The sequence below is a fragment of the Bidens hawaiensis genome, unplaced genomic scaffold (genome assembly GCF_021521415.1).
Source record: "Bidens hawaiensis isolate Kalapana, Puna unplaced genomic scaffold, B.hawaiensis_p1.1 tig00011081_1, whole genome shotgun sequence".
Taxonomy (NCBI): domain Eukaryota; kingdom Viridiplantae; phylum Streptophyta; class Magnoliopsida; order Asterales; family Asteraceae; genus Bidens; species Bidens hawaiensis.
Window position 1 is genome coordinate 546,226 of NW_027491856.1, and position 16,176 is coordinate 562,401.

The following is a 16,176-nucleotide window of genomic DNA, read 5'->3' on the forward strand; positions in this document are numbered from 1 at the left end:
CCGTACATGGTTTCAAATAACAGTTCCATTATACGGGTTTTGTAAACCGGGTACACGGGTTGGAACCGTGACCTGCACACCCCTACACACGGGACCTTTTCTCATCTCTAGGCTGACGAAGCTCAACCGTCGCCAACTGACCCAACCCCAATCACTCGACTTCATTCAACTATGATTTGTTTGCAATTATCTTATGTTCTGCAGAAAGCTTAAAATTATTTAAAATATAGACCACGGTGATCGAGTTTACCACCATGGTCTTTTAATCATGTCTATTAAAAGTCACCTTAGTTATCCCACCATCAAATATTAGCCATTGGAACTCATTAAAACTTCTTTTTGCTAAGAGTTAAGTGTCATTTTGTTACCTGTGGTTTGACCAACTATGCAACTTTAGTACCTATACTTTGTTTTATGCAAATGACTACCCCAATTTCAAAAAACTTGCATTTTTAGTACTTTTTTTAACTCCGTCTATTTTATCAGTTAAATCAAGGGTACTTTGGTAATTCTGTAATTTTCTTAATTTTTTCTTTTCTTTTTAATGCCTTCCCCCTTTTTAAATGCCGGTGACATTCACCCCCACCGGAAGTCCACTGCCGGAAACTACTTCAGCTCGTCAGCGAACGCACCAGGTTTGCCGGAAATGTTCGTGAACTCCATTGTCCTCGTCGCTTCATACTAAACCATCATAAGCCTAATCCGTCGCTGCTCGTTCTTCTCCACCGTTGTCGGATACTGTGGTGGAACCCTAGCCGCCATCATCATCGTCAGTCATCGCCACCAATTGAACCAGTCGCAGCGGCGGCGACAAACCTGGTATCCGACAAAGTATTCGACAATGATGGAGAAGAACGACCATGGTGATTCAATTGACAGTATCCGACACAATATCCGACAATGGTATTCGACAATTGAACCACCAGATTGTCGCCGCCGCTGCTGCTGGTTCAATTGATGGCGATGACGATGGCGATGACTATAGCGGCTAGGGTTCCGCCACAGTAACCGACAACGGTGGAAAAGAACGAGCAGCGACGGATTAGACTTATGATGGTTCAGTGCGAAGCAACAACGACGATGGAGTTCACGAACATTTCCGGCAAACCTGGTGCGTTCGCTGACGAGCTGAAGTAGTTTCCGGTAGTGGACTTCCGGTGGGGTTGAATATTAAAAGGGGGGAAGGCATTTAAAAGAAAAGAAAAAATTAAGAAAATTACAAAATTAGCAAAGTACCCTTGACTTAACTGATAAAATAGACGGAGTTAAAAAAGTACTAAAAATGTAAGTTTTTTGAAACTGGGGTAGTCATTTGCATAAAATAAAGTATAGGTACTAAAGTTGCATAGTTGATCAAACCACAGATACCAAAATAACACTTAACTCTTTTGCTAATTACGGTTCCTATAGCCACTCCTTTTTCTTCTGAGCCATTCCTTTTTCTCCGGTCTATTTATTTCTCAATTTCGTTCTCCTACTTCAATGCATTCTTCATCTACATTACAATCTTCATGTTTCTCTTCATGTTATCCATATCGTCGGCCATTTTCATACATAAGATGGTGTAAACAACAACTCAGGTCACAAATATACGCATAGTTGGACTCAACGTTACAATGCTAGCAAGTAACCTATTTGTAGACCTATGTAAAACTTGTTCCGGGAAGCATAGACGAGTGGTTGCAAAGTTAGGGCTGTCATAGTCCTAATGAGAAGTTGGCTATTGGATTGTGCGTCAATAGTCAAATGTTTATAAAAGTACTTTGAGTCTATTACCTTAATTCACTAGCATTGTGCTCATGTATTTTCATTAGTATTTTTCACGATATCAAGAATGAGATGTTAACAAAGTTAGATTGCCGAAGGGACAGAAATGGCTCTTTTAAGCAATTCAAGAAATTTGATAACTCAGATGTTTTGAAATCCTTGTAATGGTTTTAGAGGAAAAGCTAAATGATTTTTGTAATCCTCATTATTAAATTCCTTTCGTTGTAAATTAATTTTTATTCAATATTAAATTGCTTTTAATGGACCAAATATTTTTCAATATTGCGTTAATTCAAATAGGAATACCCACTCTTAGTCATACTTTTAACCCTCTTACGGGTTGGTATGATAGGGTTGCATCATGTCATGTCATTTGCGTCACTAAACAGTAAACATGTTATATTAATTGTGCTAATGCTTTGTGTTCTTGCAAGTTGTTTATTAATAAGTTAGTGTTTGTGTTCGGAGTGCCATATTTTGTTAAATTAGACTTGTTCATGTTTGGCACACCACACGTGTTAATTGTGTCATACCATGTATAACCCGTTTACTAAACATGTTATGCGAGGCCCAAGTACAACATCGGCATACACAAATCAAACTTTAACATACACATGCAGCAACCTGAATACATAGTCTAAAGACAATCTAAAATATAACTATCAGGCTATGTATGCATTATGCCATGCGACACGGAGGGGGCATGAAGCCTTGCCACGTCGACCCCTCAGGCGCGGCACAACGAAATGCACGGGCGTGGGAGCATGCTAGTGTAATCTCTTTTTTCTTTTTAAGTATTAATTAATACCATTCATTAGCTCTACTTCGTCATTTCTTTTTTCAATTTTTTTATTAGACACCCATCACATTTCACATTATCAAAACACGTCTAGTTGAAAGATGAAATCTCCATGCATGCGTGACTCCTACATATATAACATCATTTTTTTCACCTTTCACCTAACCACAACAGAACCTCCACGTTCTTGTTTTTCATTTTTTTTTATTTTATTTTTTTTATAGAAGTTGCAAAAGCATATTGTAACTTAGTAAAATCTATAATCCATAGCCCCTGTCAACAAGATAGGCCTAATTATTATTTAGAAAACTTAATATCACCTTTTTTATACCGTACTTGTTGCCTCAAATTCCTACTATCATATTGGTTGGTTCATTGGTTGTTCTTTTGGACTCATTCTAGTTATTGCATTGAGCCTAACTAAGTCCAAACGTTAATGTATAGATATACTTGTTACAGGATTTTTCCAATTTCATGTATCGATAAAGTCATTAGAAGGTGTACGCTCCGATTTCACGTATTGATAACCCACTAAAATATGTTCTGCTTTCACGTATAGTGAAACATTATATAAGATGGTGTCCCGAATTCAGCCCTTAGATAACATCTTTCGAACTCAAATATCTAAATGGTCAGATGCATTTTCTTAAAGTGAATGTGTGATATGTAAGTGAAAATGTCTCAATGAGCTGGAAGAGGTCCCTTCTGAAGAAAGAGTTGCCCCTCCAATCCTTTATAGACTGGAAGATGTCCCTAATTTGTGAATATACATTGAATGACAATTGATACATTGAAAGAAGCTAACAAGTCAACCAGTGGAATGATACCACATCTTTATTCTATTGTAAAAGAGAATAATAAAGGAAGACTATTCAAACATCCCATGTGTTACTAATTAACACTTTGCTATAATGTGATTTGAAAGGGTTTATGATTAATTTGTTAGTGCGCGCTTGCATAAGCCATTGTATGCAAAGGTATGTGTAGGTTGTTTTATCTCTGAATCAAGTGCAAGTTTGATAATAAACACAACCAGATCTCTGAAATATCAAATGTGATGATATTCAGATCCGCAATAGAGAAATAAGATGGAAACGAGTGAAACCGAACAATCTCAACTAACAAAAATAATTTCCGATTGATAATAGCCGGCGGTATAAGTTCCTAGTAATTCGAATCTATTACAACGAGAGCATATTCTAACAACGTCATAACAAAATGACATAAATTAACGCTAACCCAAAACATGCAAATGAATGAAGTATTTATATAGAACCTCTACAATCACTGAAGACTAGCTAGTAGCAACTAGCAACACTTGAAAGTGTCGCAATTAGTCTAGGCGACACTACTTACACCACATACTAGATAATTATATATGTAAGTTGAGTGACGCCTAAAACTGTCGCAATTTTTGGAAGACACTCCTGGTGTTGCTATAATTAGAGCTTCTTTAGCAACAATACCATAAAACTTGTTTTCTTCGTCTCGTCTTCAATCAGACCTTTATATACAATGAATATTAGTTGCCTAATATGACCATATATACAGTATATACAACTGTATGCCTATGATTAATTAACAGATTAATATAGATGTTACGAGCTTGGTACGAGGAGGCACTATTTTATATATCATTTAGTCATCAATTTATAGCCGATCTAGCTAGCTAGTAGTGATAGCAAAAAGTATGACTAAAAGCATAATTTTGTTATTTACAAAATGCAACATTCGGTTAACAAGCATTACAATTGAAACACACAATCTTTACCGCATGTGTATTATCAATACTTACAAAACTAAACTAAACTTTGCAAGTCCAACCTTACTATGCCACCTCTCTCTGCTGGACCACCGCGGGAAGTCCACCGCTCACCGTGGCAGTAAGCCCCGGAGCAAACCTTATCACCTGGTCAGGATTCACCACTTTAACATCAAACATCCGAATCAAACACAATGCAACACTTTTCATCTCAACTAGTGACATCTCTTTCCCTAAACAAACCCTAACTCCACCTTGATAAACCGGGTACTTATAAGCACTTTCTTGCTTAAACTCCCCATCTCGGATCCATCTTTCGGGCTTAAACTCCATCGAATTGGGCCCCCATATCCGCTCCATTCGTCCCATTGCGTACGAGTGGTAAGTAACCCTACTCCCTCTTTTTACAAAAGTACCATCAGGAAACACATCATCATGTTTTACAAACTTCGAATCAAATTGAACCGGTGGATAAAGCCTCATGCTTTCGTGCAAAGCCGCTTGCAAGTAATGCAAATGTTGTAACTCTCCAAAGCTAGGTAACGTGTCGTGGTTCGACCCGATGACTCGATCGGATTCTTCTCGGATCTTTTCCAACACTTTGGGGTTTTGTGATAGTAATAAGAAGAAAGTTGTCAACGCGGATGCCACCGTATCTCTTCCCGCTAAAAGAAAGCTGATCACAATATCTCTAAGGTAATCATCATCACTAATTGATCCCATAAATCTCGAAAGCAAATCTTTATCCGAAACCGAATCCTTTTCTCTTCGCTCCTTGATGACCCGACCCGCCATTCTTTTCACAACATTAATCGATCCCTTAAGTTCCTTTTCACTCCCAATATTTAAAAACCTCTTAATTTTCCACACCAATGGTGCGGGCGCCATCCCACGCTCCGCACAAAGCTTCGAGCTCAAATCAAAAGCCGATTCGAGCTCAGAAACAGGTGAATTCGGTCTCAAACTACCCGGGTCCAACCCGAATGAGAATTTACATATGCTATCAAACGAAAACCGCCTAAAAACATCTTGCAAGTCCAAAACTACTTCCTCTTTGTCACCTTTATTCGATAACAATGGAATCAGTCTGGATTGTATCTCGTCCACCACAATACTCAAGGCGTGTGATCGAATTGATAAACTCCCGAGTTCCAAACTCGCTAGCTTTCTTTGAAACCTCCAACAGTGACCATCGACGTTGAATATACCGAGGCCGAGTAGGTCACCAAGGAGGGTTGAAAAGGCTTTGCCTTTAGGGTAATTATCAAAATTTGTTTTGAGCATGTACTCAACGTTATCCGGATTAGCTGTAATAATATTATTGAGCACATGAATATGTATTGTTCCGGTGGGAGATTTACGAAGGAGGTGTGTGTACCAATCGGAGAGGTTAACGAACTCGGACGTCCATGTTCGATTAATAAAGGCGGTGCATACGTCGCAGTTACAACAGCGATTAGAGCGGATGATGAAGAGTGATAAGCTGAATAAACAGAAGGTGAAAGTGAAGGCGAAGAAGATTAAGCTAAATGAAGCTTGAAGGTCCATTTTGATGATGATGATGGTTTGAGTGTTAGTTGAGTTTGTGAGAATGAGGTTTTATATATATAGTGGGTTAAGTTTGAGGGGGTGCAATTGACAGATGGTGAAAGTTGTGGGGGGTGGGATTACGGTTTGAATTAGGCATGTGTGTTTTTGGAGTGGTACACGTGGCGAAGGGGTGTGAGACGTCATGGCTTATTGCATATTGCAAAGTTGTAGACAGCAGTTGGATGTCCCACGTGCTTATTTGTTTTAATGTTGTTTGCTTTTTGAATATGTCGATGTTGTCAAGTTGGTGTTTGGAGGCATGTCGGCTTCATTTGTACGACCAGGTTGTTATTGCTATTCTATGAAGTAAACTCTAAATTTATAGATGGGAGTAGGAACTAATTACTGACTCATATTATAGACGGCCCTGTAAGGGGATCTCACAGAATTTAAATATTTAGAAGAAGGAATATAATTAGCAATTTGGTCCGGTGGGTGATCGTTAAAAGTTAAGGATTTATGAGGTCTTAGTAGAGATGGGCAAAAAAACCGGTTGGTGAACCGGTTCAACGGTTTAAACCGAAAACCGGTTTTTACAAAAACCGGTTATTTAAAAACCGGTTTGACCGGTTTAGTAACCGCCGGTTCGTATATCGGTTACAAGTTCTAGAGAAAAAACCGGTTACTGAACCGGTTATGGAAAAAACCGGTTAATTTTAAAACCGGTTATTATGAAAAAAACCGGTTATTAACCGGTTATTTTAAAAAAAACCGGTTAATTAAAAAAACCGGTTATTAACCGGTTCTAACCGGTTTCTAAACCGGTCCTAACCGGTTAGACCGGTCCGAGTTTTGCACCAAAAAAACCGGTTAATAAACCGGTCCGGTTATTTAAAAACCGGTTTTTTTCCAGGCCAAGAAAAACCGGTCCGGTTATTAACCGAACCGGTTTTTTTTAAAAAACCGATTTGTGCACCTCTAGGTCTTAGGTTTTCAATACCTGACTCAAAGGGTTTTTCTATAGTGATGGATTTCCTCCTTAATGTGTCCCGCTTTAAAAAGGTCATTCAGGTGTAGGAGATAATTTCAAACGTAGTTAAAAAGGAGCAAATATAATCGAATATTTAAGTGATCCATGGCTAGTAGTATTACAATGACTTCATATTAATAAACCAAAATTGATGTAGTGGTAATTAAGGTATTAGGTTTCTTTATGTTGGTGCGGGTTCTAGTCTTTAAATAAATGTTTTTGAATTACTTCTTTTTTGTTTGTAACAAAATGCGTCCAAGGGCACTCTGGATGTCTGCACCTTGAGGGTTTGCAAAAGGCACACCTGTACATGCCATGAGTTAAATTAAAAAATAACTTAGTTAGCCATTAATAAGTATGAAAATTAAAATTAAGTAGAAACGTAAAATATGACTTGGGTATTTTTTTACATTAAGAATGTAACATGAAAGTTGAGAAAAACGTATAGGATGTTTGATTTAATTTTGTCTTTAAATTATTTTATTGATTGACGTTATCTGTGTACGGATTTACTTATTAGTTAAGAGTGTAATTACACATGTTTTTTTAACCATTTTTAGTATTACCACCATTACTTGACCGAGTTTTCTCGAGACAGGATGTGTCAATCATTTATATTGATTTCGGTGTTCCAGGCCTAGCTAACCCAGTAACACCATCAGCAAGGAAGCCCGCAAATGTGAGGAAAATCCTTTTGAACCAAGTTTCAAACTAGATCTCAAGAATTCAAAACCTTAGTCATAACCGCATGCCATTAGGTCACAAGACGAATTAGACTTGTTAATATAATAAAATGAAAGTCATATCGGCAGTGGCGTACCCACCCTTTGGGTAGGGGGGTTGGCCGACCCTAGTGAAATTTTTTTTTAAAAGTATATATGTGTTAAATCGCGACCAACCCCCCGTATAATTTTGACCCCCGACTCCTGTGTGATTTCGAGAACGACGCAATGACCATGTTGGAATTTTGAGAGCGACCTCATGACATTTGAGACCAGCCCTAATAATTTTTTCTTTTTAAAATATTTACAACCATACTTGTATAAATGTACCAACTAAATTTGAGTTTAATTGGAAACAATTTAAATACAAGTTCATGCTCAACTAATCTATGCTCAATTTTTAAGCACAAGTCTTAAACTCCTAACCTAATCTACATTTAAGCTAACTAAAAAAATAAAAAAGGAGTATGATGGCGGAAGTAATATTTTAGGTGAAATCAACGGATTAAATGTTTTACTCCACCTAAAAAACTGTTTCGATTATACATTGTTTTGCTCATTTACTTCATTTGCATTGGTGTATTGTTTATTTGTTAATTGAAGTTAGCTCTCGTATCATTATCACCCGTTGCAACCGTAAGCATTGAAATTTGCTTTTCGGCGATGGAGTACGTGAAGTCCGATTTGGGTAATCAGATGAGTGATGAGAGTTTAAACGATGGTTTTATTTATTTCATTGAGAAAAACTTGCTCATAAATGTCAAACTACATGATGTTTTGGTTAGATTTCAATAAATGAAAACCCATATATAACAAAGCTAAAATATTGTACAATAATTATGCATTATAATGAAGTTTCTCGTACTTTTAAAAAAAAATGTTATTTAATACTTCGTTTGATTATCATTTTTTCTATACATGTTACTGAAGCAACTTGACCCGACTGGATGGTCGAACCGGACCAGAAAAATATTATATAGCAATGGTCAATTGTGTGCAAACACGAAAAATTTCGACCGTTATAAGAAAATTTTCTGAATGTGGTAAATAGTCAACTACTAGCGTATGACGGATGAGTAAGTTTGGATTTCCAAAATGTAATTTAGTATCAAAATCAATATTGTAATTTGGTAGTATGTGGTGTTGAGAGAGCCTCGATGATTATTATAGTATTATAAGAATAGGAGATTTGTTAATAAACATAAAGATAAAAGTGGTGTCGACATCGGAAAGACGACAAACTCAACTGTATGTCACGATGCCGAAACGACTGGCGGCGTTGGCCGACTTACCACGGAACTTGTCGACCTATTCGGGGTCCACATATGCACATGCACATCACTTCTATACGTGGATAAACATTGTATAAGCATATATATTTTTTAACAAGTTTCTTTTCACACATTAAAAATAATACTTCTACATGTATACGTAAGTATTTTAAATAATCAACTTGATTCCTGTAATATAGCATATATTTAGAAAGCTGATACGTTAAAATTAGAGGCCACAGTCTTATGAGTTGTGATTGAACTTTTGGTACAATGGTATTAATGTGATGGTTAATATTTGGGATCTTATGGTCTTAGATTCAAAACATGGCTAGGGTTTTTATTGGGGTGGGTTTCCTCTTTGATGATATTTATGGGTGGGTCAAAGTCAATATAAACGATTGACATCTGTGGTAGTTCCAAAAGCTACTAAAAACACTATTGTCAAGTTGGTGGGTCGATGGCATTAGATGACGGATTAAATTACTTAACACGAACAAGAATCTTTTAATTCATTTATCTAAACATGTCACGCAAGTTAACGGTTAATAATCAATGTGTAACGTTTTGTTAGGGTTGATAAGATATAAAAAGTGGGTTACTTACATGTTACAATAGGGTTCATCTAAAATTTGATTATCTTTACGTCGTGTTTAATCATTCCACAGGTTACTAGCATTAGTTAAAAGAGTAACACGACATACTTAAAAGAAAAAGATAAATAAACAGACAGACACGTTGGTGCCTCTTTCAAATAAACTCAATAATCTTATTTTTTTGTCTTGTCAATAGTTGGCAAGTTGGCATCAAAACTTCGGTGCACATTTGGTCTTTAGCAGGATAGGTTTGTATTAAATGTTCAAAGTCTCACTTATCCACTTTCTTTTGACATGTGTTTACCTTTTTTTAAATTTTTTTTATTTTATGTGAAGCGTTACTCAAGCCACGCTTTCAGGAACTCCGATAATTGTTTCGTCGTTTTCATCATTATATTCGTCGTGTCTTGTGCAGTGACACAGATTGGGACAACGATTAGAAAAAGGGAAGTACAGAATACTATGTTTGGGAGACAAGAGAAATAAATAAATAATTGTTGATTAATTATGATTCTAATGTGCTTAAATAATCATAAGACCGTAGATAATAGATGATAATATTATAAAAACTTTAGTGACTAATATAAAGATAATAGGAGTTTTGGTTTTATTTTGTAGGAAAATTAGGCAATACAATAATCTTTTATCGTACATTACGTATGTGACTTCCTATATCCTCTGATCTGCAAACATCGAGCCCTAACGCGATAAAACTTCGACGTGGGGTTGAAATTCATTATCGTTGTTCAAGCTTTGAACTAATTCTTTATGCAATCGATCTCTTTCCATGTCAATTTCTTGGTTCTGTGATGGTTGATTCGTGCATCAATCATAAGAAGCTTAACCTTTTTTGAAATTGATATATGAAATCACATCACAAGATCTTGAAATCGTCAATCTATATCCAATTAATCATCAATTTATCCAAACAAACACATCTGGATCTTCAATCGAATCAATCTTTGACTTGAGCATAATGGGGTTTTAATCATGGAAGTATTAGGTTTTAAGTTCGAACGTTTTAGGTTTTGGATTTTTACTTGAACGATTTGTTTTTTAAACTTTGCACGTATTCACGTACCTAAGGTAGGTTAAGCGATTATTATACATTAACTCACCACTTATTTTGTAAACATCTGTTCAAGCTTTGAACTAATTCTTCATGTAATCGATCTCTTTCCATGTCAATTTCTTGGTTCCGCGATGGTTGATTCGTGCCTCAATCATAAGAAGTTTAACCTTTTTTTGAAATTGATATATGAAATCACATCACAAGATCTTGAAATCGTCAATCTATATCCAATTAATCATCAATTTATCCAAACAAACACATATGGATCTTCAATCGAATCAATCTTTGACTTGAGCATAATGGGGTTTTAATCATGGAAGTATTAGGTTTTAAGTTTGAACGTTTTAGGTTTTGGATTTTGACTTGAACGATTTGTTTTTTAAACTTTGCACGTATTCACGTACCTAATGTAGGTTAAGTGATTATTATACATTAACTCACCCCTTATTTTGTAAACACCGAACCAACCTACATCCTGAAGGTGATGCCTTATATTGGCACAAGTTTTATATGAAAACATCAAACTCAGATTTTGTATAACTTGATTTCAACAATTAACCAAACATCCCAGGACACACACACACACACACACACACACACATATATATAGATATAGGCAAAATATAGAATGAAAATCCACTTGAGTTGTGAAAACCCTATGTAACACCGTTTTTTTACATGTAATATATGTTGTTACATTTAATACAAACATCGAAAACATAAAAAAATGTTTTGCTATTTTTTTAGTAATTTTTATATATGTTTTCAGGAGAAAGAAAATGTAAATTAACTTTTACATTTTTTATTAACTTTAATTGTGTACCACAAGATTTAATCTTTAATTAAAAACATGTGGTTGAGAATGAGTTTCTAGAGTTTTTACAACTCAACTTGGTTTTTATTCTAACCTAACCCTATATATATAGGAAAAGTATAGTTTGAAAACCCTCTTGAGTTGAGAAAACCCGTGAAAACCCTATGTAACATCATTTTTTTTTCTTTTTTTGTTACATTTAATACAAAACATCGAAAACATAAAAAAAATGTTTTGCTATTTTTTTTTACATTTTTTTAGTAACTTTTACATATGTTTTCAGGAGAGAAAAAATGTAAATAAACTTTTACATTTTTTTTATTAACTTTAATTGTGTATCACAAGATTTAATATTTAATTAAAAACATGTGATTGAGAATGAGTTTCAAAAGTTTTCACAACTCAAGTGGGTTTTTATTCTAAGCTAACCCTACACACACAGACCATAATCCAATTTCACTAAAGTTTGATATAATGTTGTATTATTACTATTTATATATGAATAGAGATCGCTAACTAAATCAACAAATTTTGATAAATAGGATGTGGCTCAATGGTAGAGACACTAGTGAGAGGTAGGGGGTTTAAACCTCACGATCACTAATTTATATGGAAGATATGAGTGATGACCCTAGCTTGCCAGGGTTCGATTTAGTTAGCCATCTCTATTCATATATAAATAGTAATGCTTTTACTTTATCCTCGCTGTCATGCCGTTTGGCAGGCGTTGGGGTCGGGTTTTATCCGGAGAATCCCTTAATATGTGGACCGCTAGGGGCTTCGTCCATCCGAACTCGTGGCCGGCTCGGACTACCTTTAGCCATTGGGAGCCGCGTACAGAATACTCGATGTTACTTAGCTGGTCGTTCAAAAAAAAAATCAACAAATTTCGAAAAGTCAAAGATCAGCCCAAACGTGCATATTTAATGTCAATCGGGGGGAAATTTGGTGTCCCCCCTCCAGTCACAAATTTCGGGCACTCCAGTCACCGTTTTCGGCCAAGAAAATTAAGAAGTTTATGTAATTAACTCTATTAATAAATTATATTTCTTTTTTTAATTCTTTTTTAAATTGACCTTTTATTAAATTATGAATTATCCACTATATAAGGTGGCCGTTTTAACAGAATAATTAATTTACCGGCACCACCGATTATCCATTATCTGGATACAAGTTTTCCCAACTGTCAATGAGCATGACCCATATGTATCTGGATGTCCAAATCTGTGACCAGTAGACCCGTCGGTCCACATTTAGCAACTAATTTATTTGGTTTAGTCAACATTACATAATAAGTAATAATAATACTAATAAAATTATGCACATGTTAGTTATGGGTTCTAAATCTACAGCCACATCGATGGTTTGGCAAAGCATTAGCGCTTGATGTGATATCCCCCTCATTTATAATTTTTCGGTTCAAGATGTATTTAGTATTCATAAAAAGTAAAAACATCTCTGGAGCTGAGTAGAAAAAGAAGATGATACAGTCTATTATTATGGTGATGTGTTGGTATATTTTGAGAGCCCAAAACAATGCTATCTTCTCTAATATGCTGCCACCGTAGGCAATCCCTAATAATTTGTTTTCAATTGCCTTTTCATGTTAGGATATTTAACACAATGCAATATTGCTTTGTTTGTTGCTTGATGTGTAAATCTTTGGATTGCACCTTATTAGTGTTGAAATATGATTCAAACCCCCATTTGATATGCACGTTGTGATTGGTTTGGTCATCCGAAGTTCAAGGCTTAGTTTACCAGTTCTTTTGTTTATGTTATTATTTAGTTGAATAAGTTTGTGTGATCCACAATTGTAGGCATTTCAGTTTCTTTCCGTTGTAATGCTGCTTATAAAACGCAGCCTCCTTTCTTGTTTCATTCATTCACTTTTGCATAATAAAAAAGCCTTGAGTATTGATCCACGTGAGAAATATATTTGAGTGTTATTAACAGTTTTGATATCAACAGTGTGATCCATTTTCCATTCCTTCCTCTACTTCTCAATCAATGGCCGATCAAACAAGTACTATACCCACTACTCCTACTTCGATTTCTGTCTTTAAGGGAGAAGGGTATGAACATTGGAGCATACGTATGAAAACCATTATAAAGTCTAGAGATCTTTGGGATCTGGTGGAACAAGGAGTCAACAATGCTGAACCTGATGAAATCAAACTCAAGAACGTTAAGAAAAGAGATGCTCATGCCATGGCCATTATCCAACAAGCTGTTCATGATCATCTATTTTCTCGAATTGCAGCTGCTGAGTCATCCAAAGAAAGTTGGGATATACTGAAGATGGAGTATCAAAGAGATACCCAAGTGAAAGCTATAAAATTGCAAGGGTTAAGAAGAGAGTTTGAGAATCTCTCTATGAAAGACAACAAAACTGTTGGAGAATACTTCTCTAGAGTCATGGGGAATGTGAGCTAGAAGAGAGCATATGGGGAGATCATTTCTAATCAAACCATAGTTGAGAAGATACTTCGAAGTTTATCTCCGAAGTTTGATCATATTGTTCCATCTATTGAAGTATCCTTTGATTTGTCCAAACTCACTCCAGTGAGGCTGATGGGTTCCTTGCAATCACAAGAAGAAAGAATAAATAGCAGATCCCATGAGAAAACAAAAAGATTTTAAGAACATGCCCTACAAGTAATAAAGAAGGGAATCGATCGTCAAATGCACGTAGTAGAGGACGTGGTGGTTATAGGGGCCGAGGCAGAGGAAGATCATTTGATAGAAGTAAGGTACCACAATGCTATACATGCAAAAAGTATGGCCATTTTTCCAAAGATTGTTGGTATAATGAGAAGGCACAAGTCAATATTGCTGCTGAACAGGTGGAACAAGTAGAAGGCAATAATAACAGTGAGGATCAACACTTGTTTATGGCATTTGTACCTGAACAAGAAGCCAACAATCTGTGGTTTCTTGATTCAGGATGTTCCAGCCATATGACAAGTTCCAAGGCGAGTTTTGTTGAACTTGATGAAACCATCAAGATGAGTGTTCAATTGGGCAATAAGCAGTCTCTTGCAATTGAAGGTAAGGGTGTTGTCCGAATTTATACCGGCCCAAACTCATACAAATTGCTTAATGATGTATATTATGCTCCAACCTTGGAGTATAACCTGTTGAGTGTGGGTCAGCTCATGAGGAAAGGTTACTCATTGTTATTTGAGGGAAGTAGCTGCACCATTAAGAATCAAGGTGCTGAATTGATGAAAATTCCAGTTGCCACTAACAACATGTTTGTTGTGGATGCCTCAAAGACAGAATCCAGCGCTTCCAACAAGTCATCACTTCTACAAGTGTGGCACAAGAGATATGGTCACTTAAACTGTGATAGTTTAAAACTGTTGCATGAGAAAGCTATGGTTGTTGGTTCGCCACAAATTAAAGGCACAAGCATATGTGAATGGTGCATTCTAGGCAAGAAGATCAGGCTACCCTCCAAATCCACTTCCTGGAGAGCTACAAAAAGATTGGAACTAGTGCATGCTGACCTATGTGGTCCAATGCAGGTACCTAGTCTTGGACACATTCTTTATTACTTTCTATTAATAGATGATGTGTCTAGGATGTGTTGGGTATATTTTTTAGCAAAGAAATTTGATGCATTTGAAAGATTTAAAGTATTTAAAGCACTGGTTGAAAAGCAAAGTGGGTGTAGCATGAAAGTGTTAAGAACCGATAGAGGTGGAGAGTTTTGCAACAATGAGTTCAACTCCTTTTGTGAAGTGAATGGTATTAGAAGGGAATTGAGTGAACCTCATACACCACAACACAATGGTGTTGTGGAAAGAAAAAATAGGACGATTATGGGAATGGCCAGAAGTATGTTAAAGGAGAGAAGCTTGCCAAATCATTTCTAGGCTGAAGCAGTTGCCACAGCAGTGTATGCCATTAATAAAGCTTCAACCTCAGTTGTTCTAAATAAGACTCCTTATCAGGTATGGTTTAATGTTAAGCCGAATGTCACTAATATGAAGATTTTTGGATGTATTGCATATGGTTATAAGTTTCTTCAGGGGAGGAGGAAGCTTGATGATAGATCAAACAAAATGATCTTCATTGGGTATTCTTCTAATGGTACAAGGTATAGACTCTATAATCCTATTACTAAGAAGATTGAAACCAAGAGTTTTAGTGACACAATGATCTTAGAAGACAATTCATGGGATTGGCAAGAGTTGCACAAGGCAGACAAACAATTGTATGAAAGGATGTATTCAGATCCTTTTCCTGAAGAGTATGCAGAGAGTGCATTAGTTGAAACCGCTAATGAAGCTGAACCTTTTGATTTGGAAGGAGCAGCATCACCAAGTGCTACAACCCCTCAAGGCAATACTCAGCAGCCCAACATTGCTGACAGTTCAAGTTCTAGTTCATCGACTCCTCTGAGAATTAGATCCATGGATGATCTTTATGCTAATACTCAAGAAGTTACTGAGGTTCCTTCTGATTATTTGAACTGCCAGTTTGCTCTTAATGTTACAGATCCTATGAATTTTTCTGATGCAGCTAAGAAGAGAGAATGGCAAGAGGCCATGAAATCTGAAATAAATGCCATCACTAAAAATCAGACTTGGAGTCTGGTTGATCTTCCAAACGGCAAAAATGTTGTGGGCTTGAAATGGCTTTATAAGACCAAAGTGGGTCCAGATAGGAAGATAATTAAACACAAAGCCAGATTGGTAGCTAAGGGGTACTCTCAGAAGTATGGTGTAGATTATGAAGAAATGTTTGCTCCGGTCGCTAGATTTGAGACCATCAGAATGGTGATAGCGGTTGCAGCACTTAAAGG

General features: G+C 36.3%; 1 protein-coding gene across 1 annotated transcript; it reads right to left on the reverse strand.

Moving 5' to 3' along the window:
- Positions 1-4,394: 4,394 nt before the first annotated feature.
- On the reverse strand, positions 4,395-5,915 carry LOC143537132 (cytochrome P450 94C1-like). The gene has a single exon (XM_077030963.1). The coding sequence runs from the start codon at positions 5,874-5,876 to the stop codon at positions 4,395-4,397; it is 1,482 nt and encodes a 493-aa protein (XP_076887078.1). The 5' UTR covers positions 5,877-5,915.
- Between the last annotated feature and the right edge of the window lie 10,261 nt (positions 5,916-16,176).

Bases quoted from the DNA above. Each gene is read 5' to 3' on its own strand.
- LOC143537132 (XM_077030963.1), bottom strand. From the start codon at position 5,876: ATGGACCTTCAAGCTTCATTTAGCTTAATCTTCTTCGCCTTCACTTTC.